The sequence below is a fragment of the Andrographis paniculata genome, unplaced genomic scaffold (genome assembly GCF_009805555.1).
Source record: "Andrographis paniculata isolate CXL003 unplaced genomic scaffold, ASM980555v1 Contig78END, whole genome shotgun sequence".
In the NCBI taxonomy this organism is placed as follows: domain Eukaryota; kingdom Viridiplantae; phylum Streptophyta; class Magnoliopsida; order Lamiales; family Acanthaceae; genus Andrographis; species Andrographis paniculata.
Genome location: NW_026137615.1, coordinates 4,816,674 through 4,841,705, shown reverse-complemented (window position 1 = coordinate 4,841,705; position 25,032 = coordinate 4,816,674). Strand labels below are relative to the sequence as shown.

At 39.5% G+C, this 25,032-nt stretch overlaps 6 protein-coding genes across 8 annotated transcripts; 1 reads left to right on the top strand and 5 right to left on the bottom strand.

Annotated features, from left to right (window-relative positions):
• Positions 1 to 1,439: 1,439 nt before the first annotated feature.
• On the bottom strand, positions 1,440 to 3,941 carry LOC127239918 (protein SCO1 homolog 1, mitochondrial). Of its 3 annotated transcripts, none has more exons than XM_051258300.1 (6): positions 3,517 to 3,940; positions 3,194 to 3,284; positions 2,449 to 2,661; positions 2,222 to 2,311; positions 1,967 to 2,099; positions 1,440 to 1,881 (listed from the first exon to the last, which is right to left on the bottom strand). In XM_051258300.1, exons 1-6 carry the CDS (start codon positions 3,853 to 3,855, stop codon positions 1,749 to 1,751), a joined length of 999 nt encoding a protein of 332 aa, XP_051114257.1. In that variant the 5' UTR covers positions 3,856 to 3,940; the 3' UTR covers positions 1,440 to 1,748. The 3 variants fall into 3 exon arrangements, with proteins under 3 accessions (XP_051114257.1, XP_051114259.1, XP_051114258.1); XM_051258302.1 differs by having other exon boundaries at positions 1,743 to 1,881; positions 2,001 to 2,099; positions 3,517 to 3,941; XM_051258301.1 differs by having other exon boundaries at positions 1,758 to 1,881; positions 1,972 to 2,099; positions 3,517 to 3,941.
• Positions 3,942 to 5,308: 1,367 nt separating this feature from the next.
• On the top strand, positions 5,309 to 9,491 carry LOC127239651 (LRR receptor-like serine/threonine-protein kinase GSO1). Its single transcript, XM_051257896.1, has 2 exons — positions 5,309 to 8,872; positions 8,999 to 9,491. The coding sequence occupies exons 1-2, from the start codon at positions 5,395 to 5,397 to the stop codon at positions 9,358 to 9,360; spliced, it is 3,840 nt and encodes a 1,279-aa protein (XP_051113853.1). The 5' UTR covers positions 5,309 to 5,394; the 3' UTR covers positions 9,361 to 9,491.
• A 177-nt stretch (positions 9,492 to 9,668) lies between these two features.
• Positions 9,669 to 11,123, bottom strand: LOC127239653 (uncharacterized). Its single transcript, XM_051257898.1, has 4 exons — positions 10,870 to 11,123; positions 10,340 to 10,401; positions 10,200 to 10,258; positions 9,669 to 10,109 (listed from the first exon to the last, which is right to left on the bottom strand). Exons 1-4 carry the CDS (start codon positions 10,947 to 10,949, stop codon positions 10,092 to 10,094), a joined length of 219 nt encoding a protein of 72 aa, XP_051113855.1. The 5' UTR covers positions 10,950 to 11,123; the 3' UTR covers positions 9,669 to 10,091.
• Positions 11,124 to 11,364: 241 nt separating this feature from the next.
• Positions 11,365 to 13,736, bottom strand: LOC127239652 (protein trichome birefringence-like 3). Its single transcript, XM_051257897.1, has 4 exons — positions 12,964 to 13,736; positions 12,635 to 12,806; positions 12,333 to 12,532; positions 11,365 to 12,146 (listed from the first exon to the last, which is right to left on the bottom strand). The coding sequence occupies exons 1-4, from the start codon at positions 13,395 to 13,397 to the stop codon at positions 11,567 to 11,569; spliced, it is 1,386 nt and encodes a 461-aa protein (XP_051113854.1). The 5' UTR covers positions 13,398 to 13,736; the 3' UTR covers positions 11,365 to 11,566.
• A 1,090-nt stretch (positions 13,737 to 14,826) lies between these two features.
• Positions 14,827 to 16,881, bottom strand: LOC127239897 (protein PHOSPHATE STARVATION RESPONSE 1-like). Its single transcript, XM_051258266.1, has 8 exons — positions 16,785 to 16,881; positions 16,579 to 16,665; positions 16,318 to 16,476; positions 16,146 to 16,222; positions 16,009 to 16,051; positions 15,838 to 15,895; positions 15,687 to 15,756; positions 14,827 to 15,569 (listed from the first exon to the last, which is right to left on the bottom strand). Exons 3-8 carry the CDS (start codon positions 16,424 to 16,426, stop codon positions 15,084 to 15,086), a joined length of 843 nt encoding a protein of 280 aa, XP_051114223.1. The 5' UTR covers positions 16,427 to 16,476; positions 16,579 to 16,665; positions 16,785 to 16,881; the 3' UTR covers positions 14,827 to 15,083.
• A 145-nt stretch (positions 16,882 to 17,026) lies between these two features.
• Positions 17,027 to 20,289, bottom strand: LOC127239900 (PHD finger protein ALFIN-LIKE 1-like). Its single transcript, XM_051258270.1, has 5 exons — positions 19,893 to 20,289; positions 19,767 to 19,799; positions 18,801 to 19,023; positions 17,973 to 18,093; positions 17,027 to 17,476 (listed from the first exon to the last, which is right to left on the bottom strand). The coding sequence occupies exons 1-5, from the start codon at positions 19,984 to 19,986 to the stop codon at positions 17,228 to 17,230; spliced, it is 720 nt and encodes a 239-aa protein (XP_051114227.1). The 5' UTR covers positions 19,987 to 20,289; the 3' UTR covers positions 17,027 to 17,227.
• Between the last annotated feature and the right edge of the window lie 4,743 nt (positions 20,290 to 25,032).

Below are 25,032 nucleotides of genomic sequence, written 5' to 3'. Positions count from 1 at the left end.
GTTCGTCTAATGTTTTTCTGCTTTCTGATTTTTTTTTAAAATTTTTGATTTAGCATCGCTTTCTCCGACCCCTCCAACATGCCACCTTTGACAAAAACAGTCTGAAAACTCAAGGCTCCATAATGATAGCCAATTCCGTTATATTTTTCATGAGGTTTTCCAATCAATAATACTTCGACAAGCTTGGATTTTCCTTTCAATAGCCTAATCATTTCCTGTTTTTCATCTGACTTGAGTCAATCTCTTATTGTATGTTGCAAGTTCATCATTAATTTCAGTGAGTTTCTTACTTTCAGATTCAAGTTCTTCAATTTTCTTCCTTATATAAGCAACCTCGTCAAAGGTTTTCTCATGCTCAGCACACAGCTCACCATTCACAACTTTTAGTTTTGTATATTCATCAATCAACAAGTCATTTTTTGTTTCCAATCTTCCCAGACAGCCTTAGGGTATTCATTCTTGAAATCAATATTTTCTGTTCATAAACCATTTCTTGATAAGCTTCACTCAACTCCTCTATATTCATCTCGACGATGTTGTTGTCATCATTTTTTGTGACATCCTCATTGTCTTGTGGTGTAAGTGCAATTATTTATCCTTCCTCATAGTTGTTGCATGCTTTTTTGTGTAAATTGTCAGTCAGCTGTTCAGTTGCTATTTAGACTAGAAATCTAGTTGTTCTTCGAATCAAGATTTTGCGAAGATTTTCGGATTAGACTATTTGGTTTTTTTTTTTTTTTTACATAACTTTGGATCACTCTTCTGTAATATGTTAAAAATGAAACTCTGATACTAATTGTTGACACTAAATTATCTCAAAACCAAACAACAAACAAATAATAGCAGTAATGATCAAACAACACAAACACGAATGAAAGTAAATTTACACAAATGTTCATGAGACGATCAAACAACATGCAAACTCTGTAAGCAACAAAAACAAAATACACAAAATTAATAACTCAATTCTATCACCAATGACCTACATTTGAGAGTTCTAACCCAAGCATGACTATCTCATTTAAAATCGGAATCAACTTACAAAAGTTGCAAATCTAAAATTATTTTGCCCTCAGAAATCCCCACGCAACCTCACAAAATTTCCTAGCCTAACCTTCTCAATTCATAGAACTCTCAGATATTTTATTCTTCCTCGCGATTGTATAGAGATTTTTCTCTAAAATCACTCCTACCTTTTTCTTCGGAGCACAGATGTTTTTTGCTATGTTATATCCACTCCTCTTCTTCGCTCTTTATCCTCCTTCCCTTCTCAAAAAGTATTCTCTGGCAGCTCTCTACAATCTTTCAACCAACTTCTTTGTTATAACAAATTTTCTAATTTCATCAATGATAATAGAAACCAACGCTCCTCTCTGATCTAATATTTAGGTTATTAATTTAGATATATGAATCACCACTAATTGGCCTTCCTTCGAGAATTAAGCTCAAGTCAAATTGGACGGCGTCAGTTCATCAGAATTCGTTCATTGGTCGATCAAACCATCTGTAAACAATATCAACCAAAACCAAAAACAAACTACAATACATTTTTCACATATTCAACCAAGGGCTTCTTATGAAATAGGCTTTACTGTTACGTTGCAATTATTGATTGTTGGTATGTAAGGTCTGTCCCCGATACTTTGCATGAATGCCACGCTGCTTTACACTCTCAAAAATGGTTGCTGATTTGCAAGAGATTAAAAATAGGTTTGTGATCTTCAATGCTATATATACTTGAAGCTCCTTTACGCTCCCACCTTGTCCTTGTCCTTGTCCATGTGCATCTTCATCTCTTGAATTACTCCATCAGCAAGCTCCACCACATCCACATTCTTCCCGAAGAACTTCACAAACTCCATTTTTGGATCCATTAAATACCTGCGTTGCATTGCTTGCTGGTAAGAGAGACCGACTACTCTTACTCATCTAAGTGTGTGATTATTGTTACCAACAGAGAGCTTACATAACTATAGAATGATCCACAAGATAATCAGAACCTTCATCTTCAGTCTTCATATAGTAAACACGGTATGCACGTGCAGCATTCTTGACTTGTTCTGGGGAGCCTGTGAGGCCGATGAGCTTGGGATGGAATTCTACATCATAGAGCACACATCGGGGTTAGCAGAGCAGCGCAGTCACCAAAAGGAGAGGAGAGGAGAGGAGTTCAGTCTTTTGTCTGTCCTATAGTTCACTTAGGTCTCAATTCAAGATTCACCTCTGACATATTCTCGAACGTGTTCAACTGTATCTCTTTCTGGGTCAACTGAAATAAAGACTGGAACCACTTCAAGCTTAGACTTCTCCTCTGGCAATTGTTGAGAGTGCAAAAAAAACAATCTAGTAAGCTCATGTTAAAAGGGCAAAAGGAATAAACAAGTATTATGCAACACAAAACACTACCCACTACATTACAACCTGGAAATATTACTCAATCAAACTCACTTATTTTATCAATTGCGGATGCAAGCTTCTGCAGCTCATCAGGACATATATCAGGGCAGTGAGTGAAGCCAAAATAAATTAATGTCCATTTCCCCAAGAAGTCTTTATCAGAGACCGGTTTCCCATTATGGTCGATGAGATCAAATGGGCCGCCAATTGCAGCCTTTCCAACAGCCGGGCCTTGTTTTACCACATTCGAAGACCTACTGATTCCTGCAATACATCACTGCTGAGCTTCTATCACGCAAACGGAAAAAATAAAAACTACAGCACCGCAGGAACTATATAGGCACCACATTGAACTAGTCTAAAGGAAGGTCTCGAAATAGTTGTACGTGGACTCTTACACAAACAACCCCAGTGCTGAAATAGAGAAAGGCTCTAGAAATCCAAATCAGTGTACCCAAAATTAAGCATGGTTCCCCATCACAGGTTTTCTATGGACCGCATGAGCATGCAAACTGCACTGGCTGAATCAACACAAATTATTTACATGGATTGTAAAACCTCCCCATCATAAAATTATATTTTCTAGACATGATAACAAGACAAGCACTTGCGTGTAGGTTTTATAGCCGCGTAATTGGAGCTAACCTTTCAGTCATTCTACCCTGTAAGGAATGAGATGCAATAGAATGTGGAGGAGGAAACATCGGAATAAATAAACATCTCTGAATTCATAACATCAAATTTTCACACAGAAAAATAAAACTAAACAAACATCGAACTAAAATAGTCATATAACCTTCAATGCGGCGCCTCTTTTCCCTGTCGTAGTAGTAGACCAGTCCTGCTCCAGTACAAAGAAGCAAAAAGAAGCTCATCCATGAAACCGGCTACCACCAGAACATTCGACCGTTTACAAAAAAACACAACTTTTTAATGTTAGAACGAACTAGTATATTCAATATTATTGAAAAATAAAGAGAGTGATTTTGGGTGTTATTCCACTACCAATTCCGAGCGTTGAAAACAAACGAAATTGGTAGCTCTAAACTTGGAAAAAAGGAAAGAGGCATCGATGCCAGATATATTAAAAAAGGAAATAGGAAAGAAACGAAGATATACCCCTCCTCGAACAGGCTTTCCTTGTTGAGATGATTCCTGCGATCCAGCACCGGCACCACCAGCACCGTAATTCTTGTCCCCATGGGCGGCGTGACTCACAGTTGAGTTTGAGGAATGATTGGCAGCAGGGTGGTGGGAAGGAGTAGTGCAGAAGGCGGCCCGATGAGTGATAGGTAAAGAAGAGGGCAATAATAATAATTTGAATAGGGGGTTAGGGTCGGAGGTAGGGATTGAGTTGCAGCAGCGGGGAGGGAGAGATGGAAACGTGGAAGAATGGAGTCGGAGGAGGGAGTTGTAGATTTGACGGAGGCGGGCGTTGCGCAGGATTGGTGCGGCCATGATCGGCGACGATGATGAGTAATAGATTTAGGGTTTTTGCGGTGGGGACAGCACAGGACGGGCGGTGAGCGAGTGAAAAAAAGAAAGGCACAGTGATAAAATAAAAAAAAAAAAATCAATAAAAGAAATATGTACAAATTTTCTATGCTTTTTTTTTAATACATTGTAAGTGTCATTTACCTTTTTTGTAACATTGAAAATATTTTTTATTTTTTATTTTTTTTATTACAAAGGTAGTATATATATATTTAAAACTATTAAATTAATAATAATAATAATAATAATAATATTGCATTATGTAATCTAAGCTAATAATAATAATAATAATATTGTATTATGTGAGTTAGAATTGTTCAAATATGTATGCATGTACGAGTAGAAGGTAGGAACAGGAACAGGGGAGCTTGGGCAAGTAGATAGCAGTAATTATTAATGGATGGGATGATGAGTATTGTACTTATTATTTGGAAGGAAAGAGATGGGAAGGCAAAGGGGTGAGGGCGGGCTGGCTGGCTAGGGATGAGCGAAGTAAGGAAGGAAGGAGAGCATTAATTGGCACCGATTGTGGAACCAACCACCATAAACTTCACTGACACACAAATACTGCCCTGTCTGTCTCAACAACTAGCATTATATTATATAATTCCTTCATACATCCATACATACATGCAAACTCAACTTATATAGCAGCAGCAGCATTACTACTTGTTGAAGTAAAAGAGAAGAGAGAGGAATGTATTTGGATTTTGTATTGCATTGGTGTCGGAACTGGAGCTACATGGTGGTTTCGTTCAAACTTGTTTACATTGCTTCCTTGCTCCACCACCACAACAACTATAACTACTACTGTAGTAGTACTATTATTGTTGCTCTTCTATTATTCCACTAATTATACTATAATATTGCCACTGCCCACTTAATCCGCTCTCTCTCTCTCTCTCTCTAAGAATTTGAAAGTGAGCGGTTGCATTTCCATTTATACCTTCCCTCCCCACGGACATACATAATCAAATCTGGAGTGGGTAGTATTGCGCTATTATTTCTACTATTGACTGCCGTAGGTAAACAAATAACAAATACAAATGCAGCAATGCTGCTGCTAATGATGATATAGACATGTAGATAATGATGATGAGATGCTTTGAGCGATTCTTCATCTCTGCTCTGCTCTGTATCCCATCCCCCAGGCACACACACAGATGCACTAAACTCTGCCCTGCCCTGCCCCCTTCTTGCAATCAATCCACATCATCCATCGCCATTCTCTTCTCTTCTCTTCGCCCCCTTCTTCCTTCATAACCAACCAACCAACTGCTTTCGTTCCATTCCTGACTGGGCAGGGCAGAGCTATTAATCGCATACCCATACATACATACATACAATACATACATGAACCCAACTCCAAAATCAACACCACCCTCCTCCTGCCCTCAACTCACCAGTCACCACAGTCTCTGCTAAGATAAAGAGACAGACAGACAGAGGGGGATACGTACCACCCCTCCTCCATCATCATCCTTTGTTCCCTTCCCTTCCCTTATGCTGCTGAAACTAAACACTAGTCCTGCAACTGCAATGGTTGCGGAAGCTGCTAGAGCAGCACTCCTCCTCCTCCTCCTTGCTCTCCTCCCCTCCATGTCATGCCAGCAGCAGCAGCAGCAGCAGCATCAACCCCCTGACGCCACCACGCTTCAAGTCCTCTTGGAGGTCAAAAAGTCCTTCGTTCAAGACCCCCTCAACGTTCTGCAACCCTGGTCCCTCGCCAACCCCAACTTCTGCTCCTGGCCGGGCATCTCTTGCCAGGGCCAGGGCCAGCACCCCCCCCTACTCCTCAACCTCTCCGCCTCTGCCATCGCCGGCTCCATCTCACCCGCCCTCGCCCTCCTCCCCCACCTGCTCCACCTCGACCTCTCCAACAACCGCCTCTCCGGCCCCATCCCACCTGCTCTCTCCAACCTCTCCTCCTTGGAATCCCTCCTCCTCTTCTCCAACCAACTCTCCGGCCCCATCCCCCCCCTCCATCTCCCTCGCCTCCGCGTCCTCCGGATCGGCGACAATGACCTCACCGGCCCCATCCCCCCTTCCTTCGGCACCACCCTCCCCAACCTCGTCACCCTCGGCCTCGCCTCCTCCCGCCTCACCGGCCCCATTCCGCCTCAGCTCGGCCGCCTGTCCCGGCTCCAGAGCTTGATTTTGCAGCAGAACCAGCTGGAGGGCCCCATCCCCCCCGAGCTCTCCAACTGCTCCGGCCTCCTCGTCTTCACGGCCGCCCTCAATCAGCTCAACGGATCCATCCCTCCGGAGCTCGGCCGTCTCGTCAATCTGCAGCTACTGAATCTTGCCAACAATACTCTGTCAGGGGAGATCCCCGACCAGCTTGGTGCGATGAGCCGGCTACAATATCTGAATCTCCTCGGCAATCAGCTCCAGGGCCCCATTCCCAGCTCCTTGGCAAACTTGACCAATCTTCAGAACCTGGACTTGTCTGGCAACGAGCTCACCGGAGAAATTCCGGGATCGTTGGGAGGCCTGAGCCAGCTGGTCTACCTCGTACTTTCAGACAACAACCTCTCAGGCGCCGTACCCGGGGATATATGTTCCAATACCACCAGTTTGGAGCATGTGATGCTGGCACAGAATCAGCTTTCTGGCCGCATTCCAACACAAGTGCGGAACTGCAGGTCGCTCGAGCAACTTGATTTGTCCAACAATACACTCGACGGGCCCATCCCGTTGGAGCTTTATGAGCTGTCCCAACTGACGGACCTGCTGCTTAACAACAACACACTGTCCGGCGCCATTTCTCCCTCAATAGCAAACCTAACCAATTTGCGGACTCTGGCGCTGTACCAAAACAACTTTCGGGGTAGCCTACCCAAAGAAATGGGGATGCTTGGCAATCTTCAGATCCTGTACATCTACGACAACCAGCTCTCAGGAGAGATCCCCGCAGAGATTGGCAATTGCTCCAGCTTGCAGATGGCTGATTTCTATGGAAATAAATTCGCAGGCCGGATCCCAATCACCCTCGGAATGCTGGGGCAGCTGAACTTCCTTCACCTCAGGCAGAATGATCTTTCTGGTGAGATTCCGGCCAGCTTGGGCAACTGCCGTCTACTGACTATACTTGATTTAGCGGACAACCGGTTGGCCGGCAGCATTCCTGAAACCTTCGGGCGTCTTTGGTCGCTGGAACAGCTTATGTTGTACAACAATTCCCTCCGAGGCAGCCTCCCTGAAGATCTTACTAATCTTGCAAACTTGACGAGGGTGAATCTGTCGCATAACAACCTGACTGGGAGCATTGCTCCGCTCTGCAGTTCCCATAAGCTGCTTTCATTTGATGTCACCGGCAACTTATTTGAACGAGACATTCCCCCTCAAATTGGCAATTCACCTGCGCTGGAAAGGTTAAGGCTCGGAAATAACCGGTTTACCGGGGAAATCCCCCGGGCGCTGGGTTTACTCCAATATCTATCACTCCTCGACCTCTCCGGCAATTCTTTAACGGGGAATATACCAGTTCAGCTGTCTGCGTGCAAGAGATTGACTCATCTTGATCTTTATCATAACCTTTTGTCTGGGACGATCCCCCCTTGGATCGGAGGTCTTCCTCTGCTGGGAGAGCTCAAGCTCTCGGCCAACCGCCTGTCCGGATCTCTTCCTCATGAACTGTTCAATTGCTCGAGCCTACTGGTCCTGTCTCTCAGTGGAAACTCCCTTAGTGGCGCCCTACCTGCGGATGTCAGTAAGCTCGTGGCGCTCAACGTCCTGGATCTTGACAGCAATAGATTCTCTGGTCCAATTCCTCCTGCCATCGGGCAGCTGGGAAAGCTCTACGAACTACGGCTGTCACGGAACTGTTTCTCGGGACAGATTCCCCCTGAGATCGCCCAGCTCCAGAACTTGCAAAGCATCCTTGATTTTAGCTACAATAACATCTCCGGAAGCATCCCGTCGTCTATTGGCAAACTGTCCAAGCTGGAAGCACTGGATCTCTCCCACAACGAACTAGGTGGTGAAATCCCCCCACAAATCAGTGAAATGAGCAGTTTAGGAAGGCTGAACCTCTCTTTCAATCGGCTTCAGGGAAAATTGGACAAGCTACCTGCAGCGCGCTGGCCGGCCGCTGCATTTGAAGGGAATTCGGATCTCTGCGGAGGCCAGCCACTGAAGAGCTGCAAAGGCATGAGGTCTGGTGATGATCGGCGGTCCAGCCTCAGTGAATCACTGGTGGTTGTAATATCAGCGCTATCAGCCACATTTGCGGTCATTGTGCTGTTGCTTGCAGCTGCCATTTTCTTTAAACGCAGGCGAGAGGGCTATATGAGGGGGTGCGCATACTCTTCTTCTTCTTCTTCTCCTCTTCCTTCCGCTTGTTCTTCAAGGTCGTCTTCCCAAGCACAAAGGAGGTTACTGTTTGCCAATGCGGCCAAGCGTAAGGAGTTGAAGTGGATTGACATCATGAAGGCCACAAACAATCTGGGCGAGGAGTTCATAATTGGGTCAGGTGGCTCCGGAACAGTATACAGGGCTGAAATGTATAGCGGACAAACGGTGGCAATCAAGAGTGTGGCGAGGAGGGACGATTTCTTGTTGGACAAAAGCTTTGCAAGAGAGGTGAAGACGTTGGGCAGGATTAGACACAGGCATCTGGTGAGACTGTTGGGGTACTGCAGCGACAACAGAGGGGTGGCGGGCTCCAATCTGTTGGTTTACGAGTACATGGAGAACGGAAGCGTGTGGGATTGGCTGCACGGGCAAGGGCAAGGGAAGAGGATTCTGAGGTGGGAGGAGAGATTGAAGATAGCTGTGGGATTGGCCCAGGGGCTGGAGTATCTTCACCATGATTGTGTGCCAAAGATACTTCACAGGGATGTCAAGTCCAGCAACGTCCTGTTGGACGCCAACATGGAGGCGCATCTGGGCGATTTCGGGCTAGCCAAACCCCTCACCGACTCCTTAGACACCGAGTCCAACATGTGGTTTGCAGGCTCCTACGGCTATATTGCACCAGGTATGGCCATGTCTTGCCTTCACTCTCGTGAAAGAAAAGAAACTAGTGCTGGTGCCTGATCCTGATTGGCCTGGCTCTCACTTTACTTACATGAGTCTTTTCCTGTTTGATTAATTGATGATGTAGAATATGCCTACTCCATGAAGGCCACCGATAGAAGCGATGTTTACAGCATGGGCATCGTTTTGATGGAGCTGGTGACAGGAAGGATGCCTACAGATGGGAGATTCAGGGGGGACATGGGCATGGACATGGTCAGATGGGTGGAGTCACGCCTGGAGATGCAAGCCGAGGAGGTGGAGGAGCTCATCGACCCCATGTTGAGACCATTACGCGATGAAGGAACTGCTGCTGCTGCTGGTGGTGGTAAGAAGGCTATGGTCCGAGTGCTTGAAATAGCATTGCTCTGCACAAAAACTGCACCAGCCGAGAGGCCATCCTCCCGAGAGGCATGCGACCTGTTGGTGCATGCTGCATTAATTAGTTAGTTAGATGATACTGCTGCTTTACATGCTACTGCCCGCCAGTAAAAGAAAATGTTCTTTTTATCATCTCATCTACTGCTGTGCTGTGCTGTGCCTCATCTCTCCCCCTGAGAAAACGCTCCTACTTTTATTTATATACGTAACCACACACATTAAGCAGACAAAATTAGTGAGAGTATGACATTTCCCAGTTCCAAGGATTGAGTGAGCTATCACTATCTAATCTAATCCGAAAACCATACACGACGTGCCAAATCTCTCCCTACCCAACAGAATAAATTTGAAAATCATGAGAGCAAATGCAACAACAATGAGGAGTAACCAATTAATCGATCCATTTGGCAACAAATGAACTAAATATGTCACATATTTGTCCATTGAATACAATGGAATAAAGAAGAGAGAAGTTTGGCTATATGATCTAATACAATAAAAGTTCAACAACTTCCTTCCTTCATAAAAAATACAAGACAAGACTCTAGGATCGAAGGTGACTGTGGAAAAGGAAAATTACTAAGACGGAATGAGAAATCATAGGATGGGAGGAGGAATCTCAAGGTTTCAGTTGGGTAATGGACAATGTCATCCTCTCCAATCCAATCCAAAACCACACACAGGCATTATAACTAAAGTATTATCATACTCATATTTGTGCAGTGTTAATTTATCATCTCTGGAATCACTTTGGATCCAATCTATCAGCTCATCCCTTCCCGCAATTGATCAACAACACTTCACTGCTTCTTGAATGACTGCAACCATGCACACACACGTACATAAGTATCATCATAATTCATAACACGCTCTGTTTCTAATTAGATTAAAAAAAAAAAAAAAAAAACCTCGAAGTTCTTGGATGCATCCTTTATTTGCTCTGCTATTTCTTTTTTCTTCTCAGCAGCTGCAATCACAGACCATAACATTATCAAAGCCAGAAAAATAATAAATTAATCAACTAATGTTCAGGACTCCTTTGATGTACCAAGATCAGAAATTTCTTCCATCTTCTTCGAAGTCCTCACTGCAAACCTCTGGAATTTGGGACTGAAAGAAGCAGGGATCAAATATATAAACATAAATAAAATTGCAATAAAGTGCACGATCCCCAACACCAAAATGAATGCATCAGGGGTCGTCACGTTGTATAGGGCAATTCCACCCAAAACACTGTTAGTTGCCCGTGACAAAGTCAGGAAACAAATACCCTGGTAAAAACAAAAGTCGAAACCGGCACCGCAATTTCTTGAACGAAGAGGAAGCCCCTTCCGATTTTTTATTATTATTATTTCTTTAAAAGGAACAGAAACTTTGATAGAAAGATAGCGATCATCTCCACAATCATTACAAGACTACGAAAGTTATCATCGGCAGTTGCCCTAGACATGTCAAATTATCCTAATTCACATCCTTCGGTCAACAACAAATCCGAAAGTGAATTTGTTTATAAAAGAAATAAACAAATAAAAATGGTACATGCAGAAAAGGAATCAAGTTTAGATCGCATCGCCTCACCTGTTGGCAAGCCCATTCACAATCAGCTCATTAGCGACGTAAGAGATAACTCGATGAATGAAATTCCCACCAGCGGCCATTTGTTGAAACCGTAGGCTAAGAAATTGAGAAGAATGGAAAGCGTAAAAATAAGATGAAGCAGCGACGATCACAGAAAGAGGTTAAGAAGCCCTTGTGCCAGATTCTTCAATGGCGGCCGAAGATCGACAGGCGAGGCAGGCACTTGGGTCGGACGGGCGCGTTTAGACTTTAGTATAGTACATATTTATAGGGCTGGGCTGGGATGGGCTGGGCCATTTCTCAACATAGATGTTGGGCCGCATATAGAAACTACCTACCTGCAAAACATAAGGCAGGAATTGTATATATTACAAAGAATATCTCGTAGTATTTGGGATCATTAGGAATACAACAACATTAGATCAAAAAAACAAAACAAAAAAGCATTTCGTAGGCATATTATAGGAGAGTAGAGAAAGAGAGAGCGCGCGCGCGTCAATGAAAGGGATACCGTTACAATGCCGTATCCATCTACCTATTTCTATTTGTCCACCTGTCTATCTAATCAATACAAAGAATGCATGAGACGGATTTTGGTTATCGGTGCAGTAGCAGCAAGTAATTGGTAGATGGAAGTAACAGAGCAAGCTAAGCTAAAGTAAGCTAAGCTGCACCGCGCCAATCAGTCAATCATCATTCAATCGAGTTTCGTGTCATTTCGATTCGTTTCGGTTGCATTGGAGTTCCTGATCGGATGATTGGGTAAAATGGGTTTGGGGGGGTGCAAGAGATGCGCATAAAGCATGCGGTTCCAGGTGTCGGGGACGCCGGGGATGCACCAGTGGATGCAGTCGGCGTAGCGCAGCGGGTCCAGCTTCTCCTCGGGGGTGAGCAGCCTGCCCCCGGATTCGGTGTAGATCGAGGAGTGGGCGTCGACCCGGTACTCGGAGAGCTGGGTTATGTTGAGGAGGGTGACCGGGGTGGCCATCCGGGACAGCACGCTCCGCACCGCGCCCATGATCCTGCGGTCGGAGCCCGTCCCCCAGTGCCACTTCCGGGCGATGGGCTTCGACTCGTTGAAGCACTTGATCCCTCTCTCGTTGCCCCAGTCGGCGCTCCTCTGGTGCGTGGGCGACATGGTGGTGAAGAACACCCTCGTCCTGCTCGCCTCGATGTTTGAGTCGATCCAGTTGGCCCACGTCTTGAGCCCCAGGGTGTACGACACCGCCGCCTCTAGTTCTTGATATCCCTGTGCCCCGTTGGCGAACGACCCCCACCTGCGATGAACGAATTATTGATGATAACGATGACGATGAATGAATTATTGATGATGATGATGATGATTCCTTGATTCACTCATTCTCATACATTCATTCATTCATTCATTCACTCACTCACTCACTCACTATTAAGCAAGCAATGGAGTAGAGAGAGGGGGGGGGGGGGGGGGGGGGGGGACTCACAGCGACTTGATTCTGAGGCCACTCATCCACCAGACGTACGTATTGAAGACGAGGATGTCGACCCCCGTCCAGTGCAGGGCGTGCTTGGCAACCGAGTCCACCTTGAGGATTCTCTTCTTGGGGTCGGCTATGATGCGCACGTCCGAGTTGGACTCCACCAGGAAGGGCGCCCAGTAGAACTCGATGCTTGCGTTGTACTCCTGAAGTGTGAGTGATCAAATGACCACCATCCATCCCATCAACTAATTATAATAATGTAATTATTAATGATGCAGCGAATTGAGGCAGGCAGGCAGGCACACCTTGGCTGTGAAGACCGTATGCATGCGCCCTCGTTTCATGGACTTGTGCTCGCTTGGGATTACAGATTCCACAAGGCACACGAAGGACTGCCACTGCCCCCTCTGCAGCGAGTCTCCCACGAACATCAGCCTCTTCCCCTGTATCGATTGCAGAGCTTTCTTGGGATCAAATCTGGACTAGCCCGTATGGATGGATGGACATGGATGGATCAGTCAGTCAGCCATTCGTTCAATTCTCAGAGAAGAGAACAAGTATTAATCAATCATATACATGAATAAATGAATGATGAGGCTCCCTCTCCCTCTCCCTCCTGTTCCCACTCACTCACCTGGGCAGCATGCAGTCGTCCGGCCGCCATTCCCACTTCTGGTACTCCAAGTCCACCTTCCCATTCTTGACGCAGGAAACCTGCCTGTCCAGGTACGGGCACGTCCTGTCTGTGTACGGCGGCTTCATGGACCCATTGAACACCCATTTTCCCTGATCAAGCGTGCACTCCTCCGGATCAAACAGGAACCGGTCATCTGTCGCGTCGCTGCTGATGCTCGCATTTCTACCTCTACCTCTACCTCTAACAGCAGCAGTGTTGGCCGGCCTCCTTGTTCTGGTGCAGGACGTCTTGAACCTGAAAATGCTGCCGGAAGACAGGTAACTGATTCTCTCGGTGAGCAGGAGCACCAGAAAGGCCAGGGCGCAGGTTACGAGGGCCAGCAGGGACAGGGGTACCCTTCCTCTTAAGCCCTTGGGCGTCCCCATAAGCATAGAAAAGATCACGCCCTGCCCTGTACACAAGAACCAAGGGCAGGACCAAGAAGCAGCAATATAGCCCTCCAATTCCAAAAACAGAATGATGAGGACAACAATCAAAAGGAAAGGAAGCAATCAAGCTTGCAGGTTATTTTTATGTGGTGTTTGTTGAGTAGGATTCAAGGCAAAGCAACCTATGATTTATCAATGTACTATTATTTATTCATATCTCCACGATATGCATATGCATATGGATATATCTGTATATATGTATGTTCCAAATATCTCCTCCGATCCGGGCCCCTTATCCTCTCTTTACAAACACAAACTCAAACACATTCACCATACTGTATGATCAAAATATATAGAGCTCACACACACACACACACACACACACACATATATATATATATGGTAGCTAGGAGAGGAGAGGAGAGGAAAGATCATTTTGGGTTGAGACAAAGTCAAATGTTTGGCCCCTCTTTCTTTTTCTCTTCTTTTTTTTTTTTTTTTTTTTTTTTTTTTTTTGCCTGACTTGCAATTACAGTTTCCTTACTAAACAGTTCACATACCCACTTTGAGGCAAGAGTGAAGGTGGATGGTCACATAACAACATTAATTAATCAATGCCGACACGAATTTGCTTTACTACTCTATTAATTATTAATTGCACTGGAACAGCAGCTTAATGGCAAAGTTGAACGCTGAAAAGTATACTCTCTCTGCGGAATGTGTATTATTTCTGTTCATTAATGGGAAAAAGGTTGAAAGATCATTTGTCATGGGACGTGTAGTGGGGTGAGGTTGTCCAAGATTAATCTTTTGCATATTACTTATTTGGTGCGGTGTTGTGTTTGTGTTACGTGAGTGATATTGACAACTTAAATTACAAACGTGGGAGTTCTATCAGCATCCGTTCGAGACAAGTTTCCTTTTTCTAACAGATTCTTTTAACTTATGTATATAATATTATTAGGATGGAAACGGTAAGGTGGGGAAATTGATGGGGTACCAATATAATTAAGATGGAAGTGGTATATATACAATATATAATATAATTATACAGAGAGAGAGAGAGAGAGAGAGAGAGAGAGAGAGTATAGATAGCTTGTTTTGCACTAAAAGTGAAGTGAGGTGAGGTGAGAGAATAGAAGAGGAAGGAAGGAAGGTCGTTATAGCTTCGGTTCCTGATTGGATCTTAGCGTAGATTCATATAGATAGATAGAGAGGTATCTATGTTCGTGCAGCAGAATTTCTCTCTCACTCTCACTGTCTCACACAGTACATGAGTAGGCCTACCTTGGTGGGTGGATGGATGGATGGATGGATGAAGGAAGGAAGGAAGGAAGATTCACCCCCCTCATACAAAATATGATTAGGTAGTTCCAATTCATACAAAGTACGTGGCTGTCGTTGTTAATAATTAGGGTGATGGTGGTGAGAAATCAAGATTATGAAATACTAATATCTTCTGATACAGAAATTCCTCAGAGACAGAGACCAGGTAGAAGAGAAAATACAACATGACAAATGATGATGGGAGGCATCACGACACGAGAGCTTATTCCTGAGTTTATTGACACACAAAAGCACAACGCGGGCGACCATATCAAACCACATACCATACCACCAGTAGTTCTGCCCTGCCCTGCCAGGCAGCAGCTGCCACTTATTTTACTGCAAGAGTGCGTTTTATTTTCTCTAATTCATGGGATGATGATAAAGGGTTGACTGGCTGGCTGCTCCACTGGTAAGACTGAATTGAAAGGCACAGAAACTCCATGGCAACTCCATTTCGTGCTCTCCTTCTCCATACAAATGATGATGATCATCATCATTGCTGTTGTTGTTGCTGTTGCTTATAGGAAACATGCCCAAGCTCTGGGGGGGACCGGGGTGGCACATAGGAAGACTCTGTCCCCGCCGAAGCACACCACTATCCTGGATTTTCATCCTCTTCTTGGCTTGGAATTCGTCCCTGGACATTATCTCCAATTCTTCTGAATCTGATTCGAATCCCATCCCATTTGACTGATCGGACGACTCCTCGCTGAGAGAAGGCAGTGACAGGATTGGAGAACAGGGCCTGATGGGCTTCATGCAGGGTCCGCGGCTCTTGAATTCCTCCATCAGTTTGTCAAGAAATCTCCCCTGCGCTTCAATCTTCATTTTCAAGCTTTTCTGGACCTGCACAAAGGAATGAATGAAATGCTAATGAAAATGAAGACCTTTTCCGGTGCTCATGTCATCAGGGCCGAAATGGTCGGTCGCCGAAACTGATTCTGTCATCAGTCATCTACCTACCTCAAGTTGATCAGTCAGCCGTTTTTGTGCTTCCATTTGAATTAACAATGCTTCGTTTAGCTGAGCACCCCTGCATGCATGAAGGATATTAAATATTGCTGAATCAAGCAATAACATTTACTACGCCAAAGAAAGCTCATTGTGGTCTCACGACGTTGCACTGAAATTTGGAAGCATCTCTGATAGACTTCTTTTCTCAAACTTCCTTTCTGCAGGCATCAAGGATGACAAGTTCATGGGAGTAGAGATGCTACAAAGCGGTCCCCCAGTCGGAGATCCTATTGCTTCGACTTGAATTATTTAAATGGGCAATTAGACTTACTGATGTGGTCTTCCTCTCTTGTGAAAATTGACATCCTGTATTTCTGTTGAGACAAAGATATCCATCCGGTAATAATATACACAGAAATGTGTTCATATCCTGTGATCAGATCAGATAGAGAGGAGAAAGAGAGAGACCTGCAGGTGGCTTTTGACATGATATATGGTCAATCCTGGAACTGCCATAGCCCTGAGAATACCTTTCGGTGTTGCCCCTGAAATCCGCTCAACAGAAAACAATGAAGCAGTAAATGCAGAGCCTTTTTGCAAGTGCAATATCATCATTTCATGATGATTATAATCCACTTACTCTCTGGGCCTCCGATCTGGTTCACAGCCTTCTCAAACGAGTCATGCAACTCTTTGGTCCACTTGAGCCTCTCCTTCGAAGAACCACCAGTGCAGCGATTGGAGCCCATGCTGTCACCAGCCCTGCCAGGCGATGGCTTGAGCAGCAAATACTGCTCAGCTGGAAAGAGGGGGTTAAGATAACAACAGTTACCCAATAACAATGGCCAGGAAAGAGCCAACGATGGGAACTAAGTACATATATTGTAGATAATTAAGATACCATAATATGTCTGCAAGAGAAATGGAGTTACAAACTCCCTAAATTCAACAAAACATCTCCCTTGTTTGTATCACCTGGTGAAGAAATCTAAAAGCAACAGCAACAACAGATCATCAATGACAGCTAGCTACACATGCTTGTTGATTGCAATATTGTAGGTATGCGAACACCAACAGTTACAAGACAAAGTAAGAGAGAGTTAGAACCCAAATTCCAAACACCTGCAGCTTCCAACACTGGACTTCTAGCAAAACACACTTGCTGGGGTCTAGCAATCGAAGTGCAGGTCACTATCTTAGGATATCCTTTTGCACTACTCATAATATAAACATCACCACCCATTTAAGAGAAGCAGATGCACAGCAAGAGCAGCAGACATTCCCATTTCATAGCAATACATTCAATTCAAGTACATGGTCTAGAGTAATAGAATATCATAGCACCGGAATGAATCAAAGACTCCTATATAAAAAAGCTATAACATAGAAATAAATCATTTGGTACAGACAAACACTGGCTTTGTCCTCATCTCAATAATAGGCTGTTATTGACATCACAAAAATATCCACTACAAACAGTTGCAAAGCAATTGTTATAACTGTCAGGTTTTGGATGAATACTATTTCCCTCTGATGTGCCACAGTGACTGCTACTGCCGGCCACGCTTCATGCAGGAAGGGCATTTGTACTGCTTGATGTTCTCAGCTTTCGCCGGAGTTATCTTCACGCACTTTCCATGGAACCACCTTTCACAGACATCACAGCCAATCCAAAACTCATCTGCATTGTAATTTCCACCACAGCTTCCACATAATGTTTCACTATGCTCTTCTTCATCCTCTTCATAGCTTTCCTCTGCAGGCTTGGGGTTATTTTTGGCCTGTCCATCACTAGTTCTCTGCAAGAAACATAGTATCATAAACCAATTAATTCAGAGTATAAGCATAGTCATTTTAGTAAATTTAGGTCAGGTTTAAAGCAAGTCACCACCTTTTGAATGAGGTCTAGAAATTAGATTATATTACTGACTTCAATTCTTCAATAGCATAAGTTCAACATCTACAGCCATTGTGAAAAAACCAAGGGGTTCCTTTTAAGGTTTGGATTTGGTTTTGGGGTCTGAGAATCCTATGAAATTGAATTAGATGTGATATAACTATGTGTCAGTATGATGCTCTATATGAAAACTGGTTATTTGTGTAATATTTTTAAATGAAAATAGGTGTTCAATTTGATTTGAAGGAAAATTTTTCATGAATAGTGTCCGATCAAAACCAAACCCTAAATAAACAGAGCCCTAGCAACTGACCCATGTATCTAGTGAGGAGGGATTAAAATCAAGAATATATATGTATATAATAGTATGAAAAAATTTAAATGGGAGGTGATCCTACCTTTGTGGCCCCGCGAGATTTGCTTCCACTATCTGCATTGGATTTATCTTTTGCAGGCTTCCTCTCAGTTACCACCTCAAAAATAGTTGGCAGATCATTGATCATGCTGAACAGTCGCTTTCTGCAAGGATGGTTAAAATATTATACACCAAAATGTATTTCCGAAATACGATGTTTCCATAATTGATGTCCAGTATCCACGTATAAGCATACCAACAGGGAAGTCTATAATGAGTCAACAACACAAACAAAAAGAAATCCATCTCAAAACACCTTATGGTTGAGGTGAACCCTTGTAAGAAATTGCAACAAACCAGTAAATAAGCATCATAATGAGTTTCAAAGAATGTTAAGCAACAGCAAAGAGCAAGTGCTGAAATGGAACTCCAGCTTCTCTAGTCACAAGTTGGCGCATCAAATCTCACAGATTTAATGCCAGGAACAGGAGAAATTATTATGAGTAATTGTTAAGGAATGTACATGTTATCGCTTGAAAATATGGTATTATATCAAATATTTCCCTGTAAGCTCACAGGATATGAATACTCTCACTCACAGTGTTAACTGCCTTTGTTTCTTGAATACCAGCTAAACTTGAATTATTATATCATTTCCTTGAAATGAACAATATGGGGAAAAAATAAAAATAAAAATAAAATTAATAGATAATAGATTAAAACCAAATCATCCAGCAAAACTGCAAGATTTTGTGGAGCACTACCTAATCTCTAGCTCATGAAACATACATTGAAGGGGATAAAAAATACGCAACCAACAAAAACCTACAATAATTTATGAATTTTCGGAACATGGATATCTCATCTATACCTTTCATTGCGGTTCAGTCTAGCTCCAAGATAAAAGGCCACAGAAAGTAACCAACAATCACTGTGCACAGCGATTAGCGAAAGCCAATCTTTTCGGTTCATTCCATCCCTGGCGAAATTGATTCCGAGGGCTGGCTCTGGGAGCTCAGGGGGAACCTCCTCAGCTGGGAGATTTACTTCCCAAGTTTCGTTTGGGTGTCCATATAGACATAAATTCTCCTTCTCTGGAAGTAGAATTTATAACAAAAAAGTTCAATGTGTAAATAGGCATACTAACATGGTAATTAAAACAAGTTAACTACTCAAGGCTCTTGGAATTTTATATTTAACACAAGGTAATACGTTACGAAAGTGCTGCTTTGCATAGAGAAACGTGGGTGAAAGGCAGCAGATAAATTCCTTTCCTTGTATTTTAAGTGTCAATTAAAAAATAAAAAATAAAACTTTACTAAAATTGTAAATTGCAACAAACAAAAACATGGTTATACAGATTTTCAAAGGTGGATTACAATGCAAATTGGAACATGAAACTTTCTCAAAAATCAATGAGAGGAAAAGCAATAGCTTTCTTGGATTTAGTGGTAACCATATAGCCAAAGCCTAGACAGACCCTCATTCCAACCAAACTCCAAAGCCTAGACAGACCCTCATTCCAACCAAACTCCAAAGCCAAGATACAGTCAAAACTCGTGGCAATCATCTGGTATAAATGTATAATAACGATGCAATTTCACTAGATAAGTAGTTAATTAACCTTCAAATGAATAGGAATCTCATCACTGAAATTAAACAGGAGCATCGAAATTCCATTTCATTTTTAGTTGCTTACCCAATTTAAATCAAGTCAAAGGCGAAGTTTATGAAGACAAGATCAAACAAATACCTGAAGTGAAGTTTCTAGCAGTCAACTAAACTAAATCTGAGCCCATATTGAATCCAATTAAATCTGAAGTGAAAACGAAAATACCTGGATCACAGAGCCCGTAAAACTCATCCACATCTGAAAATTAGGGACGAAAGAAAAAATGAATCAGTGTATGTTAGATAGGAACAAGGGCGTTGTTTTGTAATAGAGTGTAATTAGGACGTATACCGTCAGTTAAAGCACGAACAATTCCAGCGCGACGGGAACTGTAATCCTTGAAGATCTCCTCCACAGTTCGAGGACTCGGAGAAAGAGTAGCCATTTCCGTATATAGAAGACGAGATCTAAAACTTAAAGAGAAATCCGGGAATTCTCATTCAGGGGATTAATGGAAAGAATTGGGAGGGGGCGGGGCGGTGAGACGAGAGGGAAGGGGAGTGTGTGCATGTAACGTGAGAATCAATAAACCAGAGGGGGCGGGGGCGAGGGCGAGGGCGAGGGGCAGAAAGTGGAGATGAACACAGGGGCAGGGCCAAACCAAAACGACGCCGTATTTATTCCTTGGAGTTTGAGGTGCGGACCGGATCGGCCGGACAACTATCGATGCGAATTGTGATGGACGGCTGGATGGAAGCGAGGATGGATGGATGGACGGGCGGACGGATGGATTCTCTCCTCCTCTATCTCAGCTTCCTATTTTGCTTTTCTTACCACATTCACGTTCACGTTCACGATCACACGCGCCCCGCTTTTATCCTTCCTTATTACGCTCTTCCTAATTAATTAATTAATTAATTAGTATTACTACAGCCTCTCTCTTTTTCCTCTCTTTTTTTTCCCTTTGAATCCCATTTTCGTTTGTTTGCAATTTCAATTAGAATTAAATTAAAGAGGAATTATTTGCTAGAGTAAATATGTGGCTGGCTAATGTATATCGATACATAAATGCAAAATAATTCAAGTGAATTTCTTTTTATATAGAATATGCTTTTATTTAATTAGTTGGGTGCAGATCTGAGAAGATTTATATGACGTATAATTTAGTCTTTGTTTATACTAAGAGTTACCAAAGTTGGTTTTTCTTTTTTTGGGAAAAAAAAACATATTAGAATAATAAAAATTGAGTATAAAGTGACAAAATAATTAGGATAGATTGAAATGGAAATGTGGACATATAAATAGAAACGGAGACAGAGGTATTTTGTAAAATTAAATACATACTTAATATAATTCTTTTTAATACAATATGGAAAATTTTAAAATGCATGCAAATAGAGTCTTAGGGCGGCAATTAACTGTTAGATGTTACCTAATTCAATTTGTATCGATGATATTTTTATTTTATTTTTTTAAATATATTCTATTGTTCTTTTGAATTTAGAATATTTGAAATTTTTTATTATTAGTTATTGAAAATCGTAAAAGTGTTATAAAATAGTATCTATTAATTTTTTATTTTTGAAAATAAAGGCAATGACGTAATACATTGACTTAAGTTTAAATCTTTCGATCATACAAGATCCCTAATACATCATGAAGGAGCCACTGTCCAATCTCCTTTGGTAGTCTAACAAAGTGGTTTATGCCAGTTTTTTGTCTCGTTGCAAAATGAGCTAGACGATCCGCAACCAAGTTGGCTTCCCGGTAAGTATGTTGTAGCCGGACTTCCCAATTTTTTGCCATTCGATTTCTGATTTTATGAACAATGTGACATTGTATTCCTAGCTGTTCCATTGGTGAATTAATAAGATGAATCCCAATTTTAAAATAGTATTTATTTTTATTATAGTTAGATCCAAAAAATAATATATTTTTATTGAAAAATATAAATAATTTTTTCTATTAAAAATAATGTAAAATATAAAATAGTAAAATTTTCTTGTATATATTTATTATGTTAATTATCGATTGATTCATTATATTTATATTTTTTAATAAATTTAATTTATTTTTAGTATAAAATTTATATAATGTAATTTTAATATAAAATTAAATTATTAATATTAATATTTTTTATTTTGTGTTAATTTTAATAAAATTATATATTTTTACAATTAAAATAATTTTTATATAAAAATTAATTATTTTAAATTTATAAAAGTAAAATTATAATATAATAAAATATTCTAATATAATAAATAAATAAATAATTAATTAAAATATATTTATTTGTGTAAAATGCTTATTAATTTAATAAGAAATAAAAAAATTTAAACCGAAAAAAATTATTCTAAAATGATAAATGAGCTTTTCAAAAATTAGTCTTTTTAAGTCCAAAAAATTAATTTACAAAACACCTAAATTAACTCTTTGATTAGTCAAATAATTAAAATTTATTCAAAAAGCTAAAAAAAATTTGTCAAACATCATCTTAATCTATATATACACATCACTCAATCACCCAAAATTCGTTTGACTATGCGAAAAGCACAAGCACACGTATAGAAGAACATGAACAATTACAATGAGATAGAAGAGTAGAAGAGACAACATTACTAGGTAGAGTCTCAAATTTTTGGGCTTCTTTAGGATCTTATTTTTGCTAATAATAACAATAAATAATAATCAATGTATATATAAAACAAATATAATAGATATATGTATAATATTGCAAATATATATCAAAATTTCCTGGTTCCATTTAGATTTTATTTTTGTTTTAATTTAAATGTTGTTTGTTTGGTTCAACGGAAGGAAGGTGAACGGAGGTTAGGAATTTGAGGGGAAGAGAGCGGGGTTAAAAATTGTAACATTGTGTTTGATTTATTAAGAACGAAGTGAGCAAAATAATATTTTTATTTTTAGTTAAATAAGAGAGGAAAGAAAAAATAATAAATAAAAGTATTTAGTGAAATTTGATTTATTAGTAAAATATCTATTCCGATATAATATAGCTTGTTTTATAATAAGAAGATATTTATTAAAACTAAAATATAAATGAACATAATTTTATTTAGAAACAATAATAGAAAAATATATGAAATACATCTATCAAATTAATTATTAATACTAATTCTAATAATTTAAGATTTAGTTAATTTAAATATATTTATATAAATATTTTATTGTAAATTATAATTATATTTGTTTTAATAATTTTTTTAAAAGTATATTATAATTAAAAGTATTTAAAATATTTAAAATATATAATTAAAAATATATGTACAATATATTAATATTCTAATTTTAATATTCGATAGAATAAAAAATAAAATAAATAAATATGTATAAATTTAAATGATATAATAAAATATGAGGGTATAATAAGTAATTCAATAAACAATATTTTTAATAAAAACTTTTTTCCCTTCAAATTCTTACAAATTGAATGGAAAGAAAAATTAATTCAATTTATCATTCCTTGATCCAAACATAAAAAATAAAAAATAATTTTTTTTTTTGTATTTTCTTCCTTCCCCCGAGAGCTCAAACCAAAGAGGCCCATTTATTTTTGTCCAGAGCCTTTCAAAACTGAAAAATGGCTGTGCTATTTTTCTCTTTGTCCAAATTTTTTGTGGTGTTTGGCAAATAACTTTTAGTTTTTTTTTAAGAGTTTTTAGCTGTTTGATCAGTCAAAAAGTTAATTTAGGTGTTAAATTAGCTTTTTGGATCAAAAACTAACTTACCCAGCGTTTTAAAACAACTTTTTCAAAAAAAAAATTTATTCCTTATATGCCCTTAAAAATTTATTATACATTTTACACAAATAAATATATTTTGATTATTTATTAATTATATTAGAATATGTTATTATATTACAGTTTTACTTTTATAAATTTACAATAATTAATTTTTATATAAAAATTATTTTAATGGTAAAATATATAAATTTATTAAAATCAACATAAAATAAAAAATATAAATATTAATAATTTATTTTTTTATTAAAATTACATTGTATAAATTTTATACTAAAAATAAATTAAATAAATTAAATTTATTGAAAATTATAAATATAATGAACTAATCGATAACTAACATAATAAATATATACACGAAAAATTTATTATTTTATATTTTACATGATTTTCAATAAAAAAACTATTTATATATTTTAATAAAAATATATTATTTTTTAAATCTAACTGTAATCAAAATAAATATTTTTATAACACTTTTACGATTTTCAGTAACTAATAACAAAAAATTTTAAACATTATAAACTCAAAAAACATAATTGAATATATTAGAAACAAAAATAAAATAGAAATGTTCTCAATTGTCATTTTACGTATATAATACTAATATTAAACAGTTATTTTATCGAACATTTTAATACAAATAGCTAATCGAATCAGCTAGCCAAACCGGATAATTGAATCAGCTAACAGCTATCAGCTAATTGAATCAGCTAACAGCTAATTGTCAAACACGCTCTTATGCCGATTTTATGAATAAAAATAATTGTTATATAATATAATTAATTATAAATTAAAATTATGATTAAAATATATAATTAATTTTTATTAAAAAAAAAGAAAAAATAAAGTGGGGCATACAAAAGAAATAGTTAACAAATAAAATGTAAGGGAAAGGGTATAAAAAAAATGCTAGATTGGTACGAGATGGACTTGTGATTGTAAAATCATAAATTAAAATTATGATGCTTCTAAATCTTATTTATTACACATGATTCACCTAATAAGAGTTGATTTGTTCAACTTATTTTGTAAGATATTAAATTTAAGAATAATAATTACCGAAGATCAAATGTCAATGATTGCATAACAACTAGTGGTAAATTGCATCCTATACTCTCGGTAGTTTGACAAGAGCTTCAATCATAAAAATAGAGTATATATATATATTTTATGACGTGAGAATTCGCAATCGCTACCTGAAAGCGTGTATTGGATAAACCTTGAACCGAACCTAATATCCTACAAATTAGTACGAGCAATCCTTAATATGACGGCAACATCTATGTCACAGCAGTATTCTTATATTGTCTTTATATATAATTTTTGTCATCATTTGTATATGTAGCTTCTACTTAAACTATGTATAATGCAATTTATTATTATTATTATTATCTTCTTTACATTTTTAGGGTGAGTTTGATTGTTTGTTTATCATTATTTTCAACATTATATGTATATAAATTTTCTAAATTTTACATGAAATACCTAATTTATTTATGTAAAATACTTTTCATTATATTCCAAAACAATCTAATTAAACAAATAATGACAAGGGCAGGGCAGGCATGTATGTGTTTGTTTTTATCATTACTAGTATCCTTATGCAGTAGAATAAAAATAATAAGATCCATGTCATGTCATGTGTGTTGCATGCTTTGTATGAGTATATATGGTCTGTCACGGAGAAAAAAGTGAATGATTTGGCGGCATTGCTATCCAATCTATTC

Coding starts and splice junctions, on each gene's coding strand:
- LOC127239900 (XM_051258270.1), bottom strand. CDS start 19,986: ATGGCTACTCTTTCTCCGAGTCCTCGAACTGTGGAGGAGATCTTCAAG. Junction 18,094..18,800: donor AGACTGAACCGCAATGAAAG/GTATAGATGAGA, acceptor CCATCCTTGCAG/AAAGCGACTGTTCAGCATGA. Junction 17,477..17,972: donor AATCTCGCGGGGCCACAAAG/GTAGGATCACCT, acceptor TGTTTCTTGCAG/AGAACTAGTGATGGACAGGC.
- LOC127239653 (XM_051257898.1), bottom strand. CDS start 10,949: ATGGCCGCTGGTGGGAATTTCATTCATCGAGTTATCTCTTACGTCGCT. Junction 10,402..10,869: donor GTGAATGGGCTTGCCAACAG/GTGAGGCGATGC, acceptor TGCTTCTTTCAG/TCCCAAATTCCAGAGGTTTG. Junction 10,259..10,339: donor GGAAGAAATTTCTGATCTTG/GTACATCAAAGG, acceptor CTGTGATTGCAG/CTGCTGAGAAGAAAAAAGAA.
- LOC127239918 (XM_051258300.1), bottom strand. CDS start 3,855: ATGGCCGCACCAATCCTGCGCAACGCCCGCCTCCGTCAAATCTACAAC. Junction 3,285..3,516: donor GAAAGCCTGTTCGAGGAGGG/GTATATCTTCGT, acceptor TTCTGGTGGTAG/CCGGTTTCATGGATGAGCTT. Junction 2,312..2,448: donor ATCCGCAATTGATAAAATAA/GTGAGTTTGATT, acceptor AACAATTGCCAG/AGGAGAAGTCTAAGCTTGAA.
- LOC127239651 (XM_051257896.1), top strand. CDS start 5,395: ATGCTGCTGAAACTAAACACTAGTCCTGCAACTGCAATGGTTGCGGAA. Junction 8,873..8,998: donor CTACGGCTATATTGCACCAG/GTATGGCCATGT, acceptor TTGATGATGTAG/AATATGCCTACTCCATGAAG.
- LOC127239897 (XM_051258266.1), bottom strand. CDS start 16,426: ATGGGCTCCAATCGCTGCACTGGTGGTTCTTCGAAGGAGAGGCTCAAG. Junction 16,052..16,145: donor ATGTCAAAAGCCACCTGCAG/GTCTCTCTCTTT, acceptor TTGTCTCAACAG/AAATACAGGATGTCAATTTT. Junction 15,896..16,008: donor AAGAGAGGAAGACCACATCA/GTAAGTCTAATT, acceptor TGATGCCTGCAG/AAAGGAAGTTTGAGAAAAGA.
- LOC127239652 (XM_051257897.1), bottom strand. CDS start 13,397: ATGCTTATGGGGACGCCCAAGGGCTTAAGAGGAAGGGTACCCCTGTCC. Junction 12,807..12,963: donor GACGACTGCATGCTGCCCAG/GTGAGTGAGTGG, acceptor GGGCTAGTCCAG/ATTTGATCCCAAGAAAGCTC. Junction 12,533..12,634: donor ATACGGTCTTCACAGCCAAG/GTGTGCCTGCCT, acceptor CTCACACTTCAG/GAGTACAACGCAAGCATCGA.